Source organism: Anser cygnoides, chromosome 12, assembly GCF_040182565.1.
Source record: "Anser cygnoides isolate HZ-2024a breed goose chromosome 12, Taihu_goose_T2T_genome, whole genome shotgun sequence".
NCBI lineage: Eukaryota > Metazoa > Chordata > Aves > Anseriformes > Anatidae > Anser > Anser cygnoides.
In genome coordinates, this window is record NC_089884.1 from 5,190,219 (window position 1) to 5,206,632 (window position 16,414).

Below are 16,414 nucleotides of genomic sequence, written 5' to 3' on the forward strand. Positions count from 1 at the left end.
CGATAAGCATATCCTGGTGGTTAAAAATACATTTGCTCTTACCGTAAATTCTCCATTAGCCAACTCCTTCAGCCCAGCCCACGGTGTTGGGGTTCACGATTCCTCTGAGACCACGTGTGACAGAGCCAGGCCCGTGCAAGTCCAAATACGCTGGAGAAAAAGCAAAAACAACCAGTCGGATCCTGCGGCCATTGGCTTCACCTGGAGCAGCAGTCACAAATCTGCTGAGTGGCAACAACAACGTTCAGCTGAGTTACCTGCTCCTTTCCCAAGTCCCTGGGGACTCCCCCTTAGTTTTGACTCTGACTCTCCAGCAGCTTGCAGGCAGGAGGTAAAGGCCTATTGAGTTCTGAGCAGCAATTCGTTCTTCAGTTAATTCCACGGTTTCCAGGGGTCGTTGTGCCAAAGCACAGAGAGTAGTGACAGCAGGACTCGCTGCTCCTTTTGGGACGCCGGGGGCCAGCCGCTGGTTACCTGCTCTGCAGAACGCCGTGGCAGCTTCCCCTCCTGCCACACTGCCTTCCTTCTCTTCACCTGGAAACGGGACCTGGGGGAGCCTGCTCAGACCCCTGGGCTCTGCAGAGGCCACGGGTGGCACCTCCCGGCAAGGAGGAACCTCCTGGGAAGAGCCTGGCTCTGCAGGGCTGGGGATGCTCCCCCAGCAGCATTACAGCTCCTAGCCCTTGCTAGGGAGAGAGCCGGTGGGACGCTGCTCGGGGCAGTAGAAGTCCCTTTGTGCCGCTGCTCTTGGCCAGCAGCGGGTGACCGTGCTTGCCTGGGGCACAGATATCGCGGGGGGCCCGGGTCTGGCTGCGGTGCGCAGCCTTGGCACACATCCTGCCAGGAAAGGGGGCCCAGGGAGGCCTCGCTCCCCAGCACTGAGCGCCTCGGCTGAACAGCCTGTTAGATAAACTGCGTCTGGATTTGTTTTGTGCCACTTCAGAAAAACAAAAAATAAAATGAGGGGGATAAAGAGGAAGAAATGGAAATTTCAAGTTATACCTCCGCAGTGCACAAAAGGTAAGGGAAGCCAAGCAGCAGCCCTCCTCCTGCCGTTAGGATTCCAGGCCATGGAATAAAGATAAATCCAAGTTCACCCTCGTCTCTTTGTTTCCAAGAAGCAGTAAGACAGAGGAGATATGGCAGAGCCCATCTACGCAGCCATAACCATGGGAACACCAGCAACAAAGGTAAATCAACATTAGATTCCCTATCATCAGCCCGTGTTTACACTGGAGGCCTCAGGCTCTCTGCACCAAACTGGCTGGCGGTTCAGGACCTGTGCTTCGCTTTGGGCTGGCTTTTGCACTAAACAGCAAAAGGTTTTTACTGAGCAAACACCCACCTCTCCCCTCCTATTCCTCACTGTCTTTTTTAGTGCTCACAGCACCCATTTTTGCACTGTTTCAGAGCCATGGAACTGCCATCCCACCCTGCTCCCCCAGCCAAAGCCAGCCCCAAACCTTGGCTTTTCTTCGCATCCCTCTGGCCATGCCTCGATGTCTTTTTATTGAAAAAACGGTATATGGAGCTTGGTGAAATCACGGCTTTTCCTGAAGACCAGAGGTATTGGAGTAGGGCTCCCTCCTCTCAAACAGCCAAAAGCCCTTGCTCTGGCTCTGCTCTCGCAGCAGAGGCAGCACAAGCAGAGGCAGTGGCAGACAAACCCTCGAAGGGACAAGCACAGCACGAAGGAAGCGCCCTGCAGCTGCCTGGCATCGTACAGAGCCCAGATCTCCGAACTCAGGAGGTTACGTACGCACAACGTGGCATACGAGGGTCGCCAAGTATCTGGCAGCCCTGGAATGAGCTCCATGTACCTGCCCCTGGGAGCAGTTGTGCTTCAGCTCCTTTGCTCCTGTTTTTAAAGGTCACGTGAAAGCAGCAGCACTTGGGAGGACTAACGAAGGTGACTGCAGAGGAGAAGGGAGACCTTCAAACAACTGTCCGAGCTTTTACAGGTGAGCAGAAACTTCTTCTCACTTGCATTTCCCCTGGCGTGGCCATCACCGAGACCCAGGGCTGTGGGCATTTATTGCCTGGACAGAGCCCAGAGGGACGGCTCCCGCCCCCCTCGATTTCCTTAGCCTTTCCTCCTCCATTGATTTCCTTTGGGTTTTCCCCTTTGATTAAACTTCTGGCATGTAGGTACGTTTAATAATAAGACAGATAACTCAGGGGAGATATTTATAAAACCCGCTGCACTTTTTTTCATTCTTCAAAAGACCTTGAGAAAAAAAATCCTGAACTACGTTTTTCCTTTCTTTTAAAAATAGAAACAACAAAAAAATGATATGAAGCAGTTAACAAGTTTTCAAACCATCAATGTTTTATTTGGTTAGTTTATTAAACACCTTTAAGACAATTAATTTTGGTCTGTACCCTTCTATAAAATAATTCAAGTTCTGAACAAACCTCCAATACATAAAGCGAAGTTACTTTACCATACGCAAATTTCAGATCAAAATACAACACTCTGTTTTCTTACATTTATAAAACCCGGTCAAATACAAACAACATTAAAAAAGATAAAACACTTTCACTGATCCTTGGTACAATATTACAGCACAATTTGCACAGTGGCAACTAAGTCCCCAAAGCACAATTCAAATACTTTAAAAAGGGAACCTCCCTTTAGTCACCCAACGTTATACTGAACACATAAACAAAGCAAGTGCTACTTAATCCAGGAAAATTCTCACGTCCCTTTTTGTATCATGTGCGAGCCACAAAGCAATTCTGCAAGAAAGGTTACCGGTAAGGAACCCAACAGTTTCTCTGCTTTGCTGTTACAGTTTTACGTGCGACTACTCCATGAAAATAAATGGATGGAGGTGGACCAGACTCTGCACTGGGCAACTTATGGCAACTAAAGTAAACCAAGAAACAAGTATTTTTCTAATAACAGATCATAAAGCTCTTAAAAATAAAATCAATACCGAATTATCTGTGGGTACAGTTTGAGTAACTGCCTTTTTCTTCACTTTCAAGACATCTAACATAGACAGAGTGTTTTCAATTGTTGAGAGTTTGTTCCATTGCAAAACCCAGTGTTTCAACAACAGGTCAAAGTGCCATTAAAATTGCAAGTTTTTCTTCAGTTCTGAGGATACGGGTAGCGTGCAACGTTCATTTGTTACTAGGCCTAAAAGCTTGCACTTAACGCTAACCTATGAACGACGTGGGATTTCTTATCAAACTGAAACAACAGCAAAAAATAAATTGCATACATAAAAGGATAAAACTGAAGCATTGGTTGACAAACATTCCTTGGAAGTTTCTACTCAGCAAGCCTTACGATAACACCTTGAGAACAGAGAGTAAAATCAGAGCAATAATGGAAGGGTCTGACGTATCCAACTTGGGTTATACTTTGCATAGGCAGTCAAGGCAATTGCACAAACGCTGTAGTGCAACTCAGAGGGTAGTTTTGCCCACAGTTCTGTAAGCCCCTTCTTTGTCCCCCGCCCTCCCCCCGCCTTAAAACACTAATTTTACTTACAATTCAATAGAAAGCTCTATTAATTTAGTTTCAGTTAACGTGAAAATGTGTACACAATTAAACGGAAAGAACAGAATAATGGATCTAGCTTCTCTCTCCTCCCTCCCCCAAACTCGCAACATATCCAGTAGGATACCGTACACGTTCTGAAGTTTTTCCTATCCATTACCATATTATCCCAACAAATGAAGGAGAATTGCATACTGCATAAATAGCACATATTTAATAATGACTGTGTAAACAATATAGGATGGAAAAAAATGAAAAAAACTAGTGAGGTACAGCAAGAACTTTATTTGCTAACTTAGTCTTTTAAGTGCAATTGAAACACTGTGTACTGCCCTTCTCAAAAAAGTCTCTCCATAACTAAGCTACGCTACGAAGATTATTCCCTTAAAGCTACATACCCATGTTGTAACTCATCGTATTGACTTAATGCAAATATTTGTGGGGGAAAATTAATTTACAGGGTTAATTAAATCTTTGTAGTATTCAAAAGGAATGATAGTAAAGGTATCTGCCATGGAAAATGTGGTAATATATGTTTTAAAAATATTTCCAATAATTTAAACACAAAACAGTAAGTATATTTTGAAAAATGCATAGAAACCCTGTCAATATAAAAATCCCCACTAAAATTACACAACTAAGCAATTTTAATCTAAATATTTTATGTGCTTTTCCTATAAAGGCCACTTTGACATACAAATACAAAAAAATTTACATTTCTCCCCAAAATAAATAATTTGCTTCTCAATTAAAAATACTGAATATGGAAGCATAACAAACTTCTTGCAGGCCAACTGCTCATCTGCGTTGGCTACTTCTGAAGAAGAAAATCTCCAAATATTGTCAATTACCAAAAGAAATAAAAAAAAAAAAAACACCTTCAGACTTTGTTCTGCCTAATGCTATGAAAAGCCTGGCGTTAGGGATGGAGAAGTCTGAACCCCTTACACTGTATGTGCCAGGGAGGGGATAGACACAGACATCTGAAGAGAAATTTGCCATTTCTCTCCTGTGCATACACTGAAATCTTTTGAAATCAGGGAAATAAATAAAGGTTAACCTGAATTAAAAGAAAGACAAACTAGGACGTGGAGTTAGGAAGGAGAAGCAGTATGAGGTACACCGTGGGTTAATTACATGACAAATATAAGTAAACTACTCAGAAGAAGGCATTATAATGTGAGAAGACATGATAAACGGGTAGAGAAGAGCAACTCACAGGACGTAGACCTGGGGGGAAAGAGTGTACTGATGTTAATGGTATCTAGTAGGGGCACGAAGAGGAACACAAGGAACAAACTTCACTGGAAAAATGACGCAACGGGAGAACAAAGAATCTTTAACAACTGTCCTGACCACATGGGCATTTATCCCTGAATTGCAATGGAAGCAGCAAAATCAAACACGTGTACACACGCACAAGCAGTGGAAATGAAAACTTAGACTGGATTTGAGACATCACAGTTACGCATCGCTGTAAGCACCAGACCCACAACTGATCATGGGGACATAAGCAAGACCTAGACCTACCTGGAGGGGCACAGCCCGCCCCAAGTGCCTAAAGCACTCTAGAGCAAAGAGATGCAAACGCTGTGAAGTGGCCCCTGACTTACCCCAGTGGGTAAACAGCACTGGTGGATTTACAAGACAAGCTCCAACCAGCAACAACATGGCACTGACAGGAAGGATACACTTTGACACCACTTGGTTCAGACACAAAACACCTAACAATCTGGACAGAGGAGGCAGGGGAAGAAGGAGGAAAACCAGTGAACACGAGCTAGATACAAGATTCCTGGGCAGCCATTTAGTACAAGTTCTCCTAACCTTGGACCAAGGACTGGATTAGGAAGGACACAAGAGCTGTGTATCTTCAGTAGCATAAGGAATCCAGCTCTGGAGCTCTATATTGCATAGTTTGATTGAAGACAGAGTGCTCGCATCTTATTTTTCACTCTTTAAGAAAAGACTTTACACAGTTAGGACAGAGCGTTCCAAGGCCTGGCCCTCAGTGAAAAAAAAAAGGCAAAAACTCCATTCCCACACAGAACAGAAAGACACACAGAAAACGTATGCATATACAAAGCCTGAAACAGTAAGCACATCTGTAATGCAGAAGTCGAAGCATGACAGCTGGATGATGGGAGTAAACCGAGCTGTCAAGCTGCATAGCAGTGATGGTAAACATGACCAGGTGAGTGTTTCTACCGTATCACACTGACGTATTTGTGTAGAAAAGGCGACAATATATTCTGACATTATCCTGACGATCACCAGTACCTTAGATTTGACAGAAGGCTGAACCTTCCTTCTTGAGAGCAGTAACAATATGCTCAGGAAAGGCATGACATCCCAACACCCTCCTACTGCTTGGCTCATGGAATACTGGTATCATGACTTTGTTAATCAAGGCAGCTGTTATTTTGTTTTCTTATGCTAAAATAGAAGATTATACTAAGTATGTTAGCCATCATTCACATACGGATTTTAATTCTTTAGTCCAACCCTGCAGGATTCATGGTACTCAATAAACAAGGTTTACAGAGAGAAACTCTGAAGGTAGAGCATCTAATTTGAATAAATTTTACTTAAATTTTGCCTTCAAAAGAAAAATCTCAAATTGTCAGGCTCCAACTTCAGATTACTAAACATTAAGTAAGCAAACTGGGAGGCAACTATACATTTCTGTTTACTACAGAAAAACAAAAAGGAGGGTGGAAAACCAGGCAGCCAGGAGCTCCCCAGGTCGTTAGGCCTACACTTGTTCCACCCTGCAGAAGTGGTTCCGGAGCCTCCAACACTTTCAGATTTAAGTACACTAGCCCAACGCATTGGATGTAAGTACAGTAAAACACCACACTGGGTCTCAGGTAACAGTCGGCCCACAAACATTATGGGCAGCAGGGACATCTCATCCCTGCTGCTGGGGAGCAGCCGCAAGGCTCAGGCTGCGTGCAGGCCGCGTTCAGGCCTGGTGATGATGTTCCTCGTCAGCCTTTCCTAAAATAAGGGGACTGGGGGTGTGTAGGCTCAGTAGGGCTCCCTGTGGTCTCTTGTTTTCTGGCTGTTTCCCTGTGGGCTGCAGGGAACGCAGCAGCTCCTCATGAAGGCTGCCGGCCTGTGGCTCCTGGACAAGGACAGCCTGGGCGAGCTGGGGTGGCCTGGAGCGCAGCGCCCGACATGAGGCTGTCTCTCGACTTTTCAGGAGTTAAAAGGCTTTTAGATTAACAACTGAGAAGCGTTACACCCACAGGACTGTGAAGCCTGTGAAAAGGCAAGGAACTTCACATCTGAAGATGGGCCAGGTTCACAGAGATTCCCCCCAATTCTTCCTGCTGCTTCTGACAGGGCAGACGCGCAATTTTCTGACCTCCACAGAACCAAAATCTTTCAGCAACATGAAGGTATCAAATCACGAAGCTGAGCTGATGATAAGGATTAAACAAAAATACAGACACCACAACGAGGGCAACAACAAGGTTCCTACCCAGGACTAAAATGCGGCTCTTTCCTCCACGGCTCGCATCTACAAGAGCCTCCTCCTCAGACCGCCAGGCTGGGGCCACTCGATGGCTACCCCACGGCAGCATTCGGTGGCTCTTCTCCTACCTCCTGACCCTGGTTGAGCCCTCCTGAGTGACAAAGACCTCGCCAGCCATTTGCTTGCCACAAATGAGGGTTGAGCACATGAAATTTGAGGCAAAAATCCTAACTCAGGCCCGGCCCAACAACATCCAGATGCTCCAACAGCCGCGTAGGTCAGCATGTCCCAAACTGGGAACAACACAGCCAGGTCCTGGGATCTAGCCCAAGAAGATTAATATTTACTGAATAGCCACCATGATGCCAATAGAAGGCTCTGGAATTAGTAGCTAATTGGTACGGCCTGCAGGGACATGAATAGCTCCTTGTTTTATCCCTACTATTTGTGCGTGGCCAGTACAATATTTGCTACATTCAATTCAAAGTTAGTATGAGCTGCTACTTAAAATTTTAGAGGAAGGTTTCCCTGTGAAGCATTTCTTTTTTGTTGTTGTTGCCTTTACAAAGGCAGAAAAAAGGCAGCATTTTTCCCCATTACATTTTTTTTTATTATTATTATTATTAAGGCCATTAGGAAGCTGTCTACGAAAAGGGATTTTTTTTTTTGAAGGACTGAATACTCAAAACAAAAACCAGAACAACCACGAGCCGATTATCAGCTCACATTGATACTTTAAGAAGTCAAGCACAGTGTAAGGAATTCAAAAATATGTCAAAATAGCACCTTTAGAATCAGAAAAAAGCATTTTTATTTTTTTAATTCTTTAAACTGATCAAAAACCTGCATACTTGAAGGTCCTAAAGAAAGGGACAAAAATACAATCTCAGGTGCAGAAAACGTGTGTTTATTTGGACACTTTTTCTCATTTATTTGGACAGTAAATAGGGAATTGCATGTAAGAAAGTCCAAATTTGACCTTACAGATAAATCAGTGAATCTCTCTAGTGAGAAAATGGATCAAGTTCACAGGCAAAACAGTGCGGAGTAGAAGCAGAGAAAAAAAACATCTGATCTGTCTTTAAAAAGTAGATCTCTACATTTTAGATTTTTTCCTATTTAAAAATCACCAGGACAGTCTTTCAATTGCTTGCTCATTTACAAGTATAACAGTTACTTTCAAGTAATATAATTTTTTATTTACTTTTACAGCAGCTGCAGGTCAACCTTGGTCTTTTTGTACAAAAACATGCATTTAAAATGAAATTAAAGTAAACTGTCCTTGGACAATGGCATCATTCTGCCCTGCTTCTTGTCTGGTTTTATTTTTTATTGAAGGACAAAATGTAATTTAAAAAAAAAAAAATCTGACAAAGTGCAAAAAAAAGAAATGAGGTAGCTGGGAATAGGGGCTTCCCCCCATGGACCAAAAGGCAGACTTTGAGCCACAAATAACAACGTACACGGGAGCGTGCTACACGTGTTCTACGTAGAGGATTGTTTACAGCTGCTCAGGTGATCTTTAACCTGCAGACACTACGGTTTTACAAGCTTGATGAAAAGTCATTTCATCATCTATTAAGCACTCTCCCCACATACACTGAGTGGCGTTGAAGGATGCTAAGACGTACAAGAGGCCAGTGCACAGGAAGATCAAGTTCAAGTTTGCATGGACTTCCTCCAACCTACAGCAGCAAAAGCACTGGATTCAGAAGTAAATTTGGGGCAAGAGTGAAACCTAAGTCCTGCTGGTAAGAGCAAATGACAAAAAAAACTGAGGCCAGAAAGCAGTATTATGCAGCAAGGTATGCCCAGCATCTTTTAGTTCGACAGGGTTTTGGGTGGGCAAATTCTCAGCCTTGAGACCTTTCTGGTTCGAGCCTTCACCTGAAGATAGGCAACATCCCAGCCACGCTTCCACACCCCAAAGGCAGCAAGGGGCAGCAATTACACCAGCTCTGTGACAAAAACAGCCTCTTGCCCCATGGGATGCATACAGCAAGGCCATGCACAGTAAAAGGAGAATCTTGCCACTGTACAGATAATTTTCCTCCCCACTTACACTGTGATATTAAAGACACCTCCTAGAAGTCCACCAGAACACAGCTTGTTGTTTAAATAAGTTAAATTAAGGTACTGACATATTACCATGAATTACAAAATATAGTCTCAGACCCCTAAATACAAAAAGCAATTACAAGAAGTAAATCATTAGGTTTGGGAAGTTAGTAAGGACAAAAAAAAGAGCCTAAAATTGACTTAGCAGCTGTTTCCCCAAGTAAACAAAAGCTAGAACAGCCTCAGTCGCTGCAGGCAATCCAGAAGAGTCCTTTGGACTAGTTTAAGACCAGTTCTGAAAGATTTTGAGAAAGTATTTCTTAAGAGGCTGCCCCTTGGTTTCCTATCAGCACAAAACTTTAACAAGATCTTCAGCTGCTCTGTTCAACATGACCACCTTGCCAGATACCCCCAGTGTACTATTTCACTTATTCCAATAATTAAATACACTTTGCTTTTTCTGAAATAATGAAAAACATGACAAGGATGGTAATGCTTTCCTACTATCACCTGTAAATTCACAGAACAGATGCTGCCTAGCTGAAGCTTTAGCACGTGAGATCATTAAGTTGAGAAATTCAAGAACAGCCAGTGATGTCTTTTTAGCTAATTTCCTATCACATAAAGAAATTTATACTTTCCAAAATGGCTCTTGCTCTTTATCAAGCGCAGTATTGTTCCACGGTTGTTTTTTTCCTATTCTGAAATCCATGCAGGTGACAGCAGACTTTAGAAAGACAGAAATTATACTTGTAAAAGCAGCCCCCTGTACAACCTGCTTAAAGGATATCCTTCAGGCTCTGACTGGGTTTAAAAGTACAAATGACAGAAACTTGCCCTTGACAAAACCAGAGGATGTCTTCGCATTGACTGAAAAAGGAAGGAGGAAAGGCAAAGAAAAATCAAGGGCATTAGATGGTGATTCAGAAGCACCTAGCATTAAAAAATTACATGTTCAGGTTTTAATCAATAAAATAATAGATGTTACTTACATTGGGGATGCTTCTTTCTATCCTATTATTGTAATCAAATCCATCAGCTTTTACAAGGGCTCAGTACTGTCTCATTTCATTATGAAAATTCAAGGGCATAGGTAGGCAATGGCATTGAGCATGTTCATTTACTGATGTGCTCTGGCAGGTGTGTATCATTTACACAAAACCCTGCAGAAATACTGGGCGACAAGCTTTAACCTTTTACATTGAAAAGTTCCAGTCTTACAGCTCATTTTTCAAGACACTCAATAGATTATTTCAACTAACCTTCAAGTATTATTCCTAAACAAATCTGACTCTGTGTTATGATTATTTTTGTAACTCATAAGCAGCTACCCTGAACAAGCTATTTTAAAAAACATCTTTCCAGATTTTGTATTACCAACAAGCTTACAACATAATCACCTGTTGGTAGCAATTTCTAGTTTAATGTTCCTATTACCGTTAATACATTTTAGCAAGTGTTGATCTAATTAGGCACTTAGAATGGTTTTAATGTATTCTTTCAGATTACTTGTTAATCAAGAATTGAGACAACTGATTACCAGAGTACAGCAACGCTTAAGATTACCAAGAGTCACACAGGCCACAGCTGATCAAAGATATTACTTTAAAGCCTCATTGCAATCCTTCCTATGGTAATAAATTTCTTGGGAGGAAAAAAAAAAAAAGGGCAACAGAAAATGGCAAATGTCTAAAGGCTACAGTACTAGTGACCGCAATGCAGGCCTTAACTCATTCCTCAGCAGTAAGAGAAAATACTCCGAGTTAACACGGAATCAGTAGCCTCTACCTGAAAAAACGAGCATGTACATATTTAACACAGCACCTGAAAAAGTTGTTTAATTACTCCAAAGAGTTAGGAGCACACAACCCCCAAAACCTTGATGCTTACGTTAGGGGCAGAAAGGATCCATACTCTACAGCAAATAAAACCTTGGGAAGTATCACTGAGTGGCACAAAAACATACCTTAATTAAAACCTTCAGATTTTAAATTGCCTGTGTCCCCATTTATATTCACATTTTCTGGGACACAACTTTCCTTCTGCAGATAAGATTAATTCAAACAAATCGTACTTTATCTAAATACGTATAATTTTATATATTAAAACCTATTGTCAGCTGCCATTCATTATATACTTGCATGGCACTAGTGCTCTAATAAAGAGCAGAGTGTCCATATGCATCACACGGAGTGATGGCACAAGGCAGCTGTGAAGAGTAACACAAATCTGCAGAACAGTATTACACAAAAATTAAAGATTTACAGTGTTTTAAGTAACATTCATTAAAAAAAAAAAGAATCACTACTCTTTTTTTGAACACAGTGAATTTTAAGCATCTCTGTATTTTAACAGAAGAGTTGAATTATTGTTACATACAGAGGAAACCAAAAGTTTGGCACTTGGAACAACTTCTGTTTGTTATTGCATACTGCACTTTGCATGGCAAATGCACATTACCAAAAACCAAGCAGGCTGTACAGACACTGTATTTATCGAGCTGACCAGAGAAACTGCAGTCAAAGCAGGGAAAACATTCCCTAAACCCCTCAATTTTTACACTTTAGCATTTACCAAGTCATGCAGGCACAAGAAATACTGGAGGGAAAAAAAAAAAAAAAAAAAGAAATTAAGCTGCCTGATGCTTTCTGGAAGGAGAGTTGATAAAAAACAAAGCCAGGCACTTTGGTAGCTTTAATGAAAACACGTATTTTTCAAACATATTTTGAGCAAGAATTCTGAATCAGAAGGCAGACTGCGACTTGCAAGTCTTGTGCTGTCAAAATCAAAAGGGCTGCGACCTGCCCACAGTTATTAGTGAGCTGGCTTGTAAAATTGCCTTTCTTTTCAGATTCACTACTGTCCTTTTGTTTAATTACGTATTAATTTGGGTTCAATTCACAGATGAGGTACCTCAAAGCTACCGAAAATCAAGTGACCAGGAACAGCTGAGTCGATACAGCATTTTCAAAAATCTAAAACTCTAGGAATAGCTGACAAACTACTTAAAGACAGACAGACCGACCTTGCTGTAGTACAACAGAAGACTCTTCAGGACATCCCTTCCTCAGGTTAGAAAGGGAAGGAGAATTTGGAATCCAGTGCTGACTATTTAGGATCACGAGTGGCTCGACAGAGGCCAGGTGATGAAGACAAAGCACGCCTGTCGCATGCCTCCCTCACCTCTGCAGGGCTCGTAGGCTGAAGCCTCGTGTTTATAGTGTTCTCTCTTTTTTCCACTTGGGCAGTCCAACCGTTGTGCTTTACCCTTAGGTCAGCAGTTCTAGAGCCCTTCCAAAACCAATCTGTCGTACGTGGAGAAAAGGAGGAAAAAAACTTCTAGGGGGAAATTGTGGTGGGAGCTGGAGTGATGGGAAGAAAAACCACTGCTATTCCCATCTTCTACAACCTCCACCCCCATAATTGGGGATTTTCTGATTACAAGTCCTTGTGTTTGTCCAATTCTGCAGCAGGGGAGAGGAAAGGACACAGAGCCAGGACCAAGCCACTCACACCTGCACCGTGACCCAGTCCTTGTCTGGGCCCTCCTCCAGACGTGGCAACCTGAAAGCAGCACCCCAAGGACACAGCCCCGCTGCGAGGTGTGCTGGGCACCATGTCAGTGGCACCCTTCTGCCTTACTGACATTGGCCTCGAGAAACTGGGAAAAAGGGTGCCTACAAACCTGATCCCCAGAAACCAGCCAGCAGCACAGGCTGCTGGTTAAGAAAAACATTCAAGAAGTAATCTGTGAAGGAACTGGCTGGATTTAAGAGTGCTGATTCGCGAGCTGGAAGGAATTAAGTTGGAGCGGCTAGCAAGGCTACCATGCCAAGCAAGGGCTACTCAACCAAGTTTCTAAACTGCCAAAACATCTGAAAACCCCTGGATTGCAAACTGAGAAAGTTCAGGAGTTGCTTCACGCATGGATCAGCCATCACACGTGGGGTACGCAGCTGCCAGGAAAGCAGGGATAGCTGGGCAGCAGTGTCAAACCCAGTCCAACACCCTGCACGCTTGGGAGGCTGGTCAACTCCCGCTGCTCGGCACCTCTGGAATCAAATCCTCTACCAAAGCAAACCACCTTCCACCTCGCACCGAGACCAGCTACCCACCTCAGCCACCACCACCTGTGCAACAGAGCTCTCCTGGGGAAAAGGAGAGCCTGAGCTTTGAAGCCCAGCTCCAAAGCAGGCAGGGATCTCACATCCCAAAAGAGGCATTCATCACCGAGCTCGCAGATCAGAGCTGGACAGACCCTGAAAGCCGAAGGGGTCTTGCCAAAGGGGCAGCTTCCCCTTGCTGCCCTACTGCTTCACCCCACCCTCCTCCGCGCCAAGCCCCGTGCGCCCACCAGCTCTCAGCTCACCAATGCAACACAAATCTTGTTCACCCTGCTTGAAGCAAAGCCAAGGAAGCCAGACTGGAGATCAGGGGAGTGCCCAAATCTTTGACTTGTACCTGCACATGAAGCTCAAGGTGACAGCATCTCTAGAGGCTTGGTCCCTGACCTCCAACCTCGGAGAAAGCAATGTGCTAAGAAATTAAGTTTGTAACTGTTTCAGGTGAGGAGACTTGAGCTTCTTGGTCAAATCTAGCTGAGTAACGGAGTGCATTTGTAACACATTCTGGTTACCAGCAGAATTGCTTGCTTTATTTACACTTAAAAAAGAAAAAAAAAGGAAAGAATACCTACTGTAATCCTACTGTAAGTGTAAACATTTTGTTCATAACTTTGACTGCAAAACACTGCTAATGTATATATGATTTGGATTTATTATGTGCATTTATTACTTAGGTTTTCTGGACACTAAATGCCCACATGTGTACTAGGGAGCTAGGGACTCAAGAGATAGCAGCCTGCACTAGTCTAAATAACATTTTTGAGAGTTTTCTAAGCCACTTAGAAAAAGTGAGTTCAAAAGTGAAACAGATGCTTAGAAACATTCAATCTCATCACTTTTGGATATAGGATCTCGGCACTTTGTCTAAGGAAAAAGTAACGTAAAATTTTTTGAAAGGGAAGTTTTACAGATAAGCTAACAGCACTTGATTTATTTCACAAGACAGCTGACGATGGAAATAGTGGTTCACATTTCTGTAGTAAAGCATTTATATAAATTTAAAATCTAAAGACATATATATATACACACACCAAGTTTACTGCAATGCATAAATATATAAACGTTTTAATACGCCAACTAATATAGGTCAGAAAACTGATGTATGTCATTCAAGTTTTGCAGCACTTCAGCATTGTAAAAAATAAAAAAAAAATAAATAATTGTCAAGGGATTGACTGCTGCCCTCTCTTGTTGATTTATTTTCACCCCTTCTCTCAGAATCGGAGTAATTCCAGCTACACATCAGCACTGTGGAAGGACTGAGCAGGAGTAAGTTTCAGAATGTCTCTTCGAGGAACATTTAGTTAAATATAACTATTGTACTAGTCTGGGGTTGTTCTTCAGCAGACCTAAGATGGTTCAATACAAATGACACAGGTTTACACTAACATAACTGAGGGCAGAGATTGGCTTGTCTGAGGTCCACAAAATTGCAGAGCGGAAAGTATTTTACGTAGTTATAATACTGGTTATACAAAAACTCTTTTTCTGAAGGGCAGGAAGCCTCATTTCTATTTCCACCTCTCTCGCTTTATTCCTTTTAAATAAATATAGATTACATCCCACCCATCACAAACAACAGTGACTTTAAAAAGTGAGGTAAAGTGTTCTACCAGCCGATTTTTACTACGAACAAAAGTCAGTTAAATATCACTACCGATGTGAACAAGACCTACTAGAAGTAAAATGCAAGATACCAAGTTCTTCACTATAACCACACCATAAAACCCAGCTTTCAAAGTCAAACAGCAGGAAACGAGACTCTGTACCCTAGCATGGAAATTATTAGTAAACCAACTTTTGATCCCAATTCAAAATAGCTGTACTGATTTTCCTTAACTGATAGTCAAAAAAAAAATCCTCTTTTCTGTGAAACAAATATATCCTTGTCACATTTTACCTTTGTTCCAATAGAGATAAAATGCATCTTTCTATAATCCTCAATCTTAAAAAAACATTCTCCTAGTTTTCATGTGATCTGAAGTAAAAAGGAACATAACCTATTTTCTTTAATTTCTCAAGTTTTGTTGTCTTTTACCGAGAGCAGCAATTGTCATGAACCGTTCCAAACGCCACTTCCCTTTACTTCAAGAAAACAGCCTCTAAAATCCATGCAGGAACACATGCCGCCCATCTGTACACCAGTTCACCAGGCTATTCAAATGACAGCATAGAAAAAACAGTTCACTTCTCTGTAGTATACTGTATCCGTTTTAGATTAGTCCATTTTAAATATATTAAAAATATTTTAGGAATGAAAACATTGCAAATGAATGAAAAACGTATGTACACACCTCCACCATTTTTAGGCACAGACCTTAACTTTTGAGGAAGGACTAGAAGTAAAAGGTGCAACAACCAACGTCTCCGGCGGCGTTACAGTCAAACAACAGTCTTTGCAGTATACCAGGGAGGTTGGTTTTCATATAGCTTCTGCGTATTATAGCTATCCAGTCCGAGATAGCACATTTATTCTTATCAGTTCCCCTCAGGGGAAACGCACCTTAGATCTTTTTTGCTTTTCAATAACCTTTGCCAAAGGAATACCAATTCCCACCAGTTCCAGACACAGCAAACCTCCTTCAATAACACGCTTTAAAGTCCAAACGGTTACGACTGAAGGTGTTTCCTTGATTCCCGTTTTTTCCCCCCTCTTCTTTTTAATGTATACGTAAGTTATTTGTCCCCGAAACAAGAACTGAGACTCAAGCTTTTTAAGCATTTAAAACAAAAACAGTTACCATACCAAAGCACAGCATACAGTGTAAGTTTCAGTTGTAATTTCTCAGCTTTTCCTTTATATAGAGCTATATTATGGTGGACTGCGCAGAATTCTTCCAGTCTCCTCCACTGCCAGCATACAGATCACGGAGAAGGTACACGAATGCGGAATAATCCCTGCTGAAGCTGCAGTCGGAAGAGCTTGCAGTTTGCAATCCGCAAAGCTGCACAGCCAGTACGGCGAAGGTCCGATGGAAATAGTGGCTTAGTGCGCTGCCAGGTTCCCGTGCTTCTCTTAAATTCTCTAACATAGTCATAATTTGTACCTAGACCCACACACACAAAAATAAAATGCTTAAAACATACAGTACCCACCAGCACACTTCACCTCTAAGGCAAACACACGAACAAGAGCATGCACAGGACTGCAAATCAGGTTCTGGATCCACGATTCAAATTATTCTCGAAAGGAAAGGGTGACATTTCTTATCTAATTAAACCCACCACACCAGGAATTTT

At 42.3% G+C, this 16,414-nt stretch overlaps 1 protein-coding gene and 1 long non-coding RNA gene across 2 annotated transcripts in view; one reads left to right on the forward strand and one right to left on the reverse strand.

The window, feature by feature from the left end:
- The first annotated feature begins 652 nt into the window (after positions 1-652).
- On the forward strand, positions 653-12,083 carry LOC106033284 (uncharacterized). The gene is made up of 3 exons (XR_010834674.1): positions 653-1,322; positions 1,411-1,961; positions 11,955-12,083. It is a non-coding gene; the product is annotated as an uncharacterized lncRNA (long non-coding RNA).
- GAN (gigaxonin) overlaps positions 2,304-16,414 on the reverse strand; it is a 39,743-nt gene continuing 25,632 nt past the window's right edge. Inside the window, exon 11 of the mRNA XM_048075067.2 lies at positions 2,304-16,221. Within this exon, the coding sequence (XP_047931024.1) occupies positions 16,040-16,221 (182 nt within the window). The 3' untranslated portion in view covers positions 2,304-16,039. The remainder of the gene's footprint in view (positions 16,222-16,414) is intronic.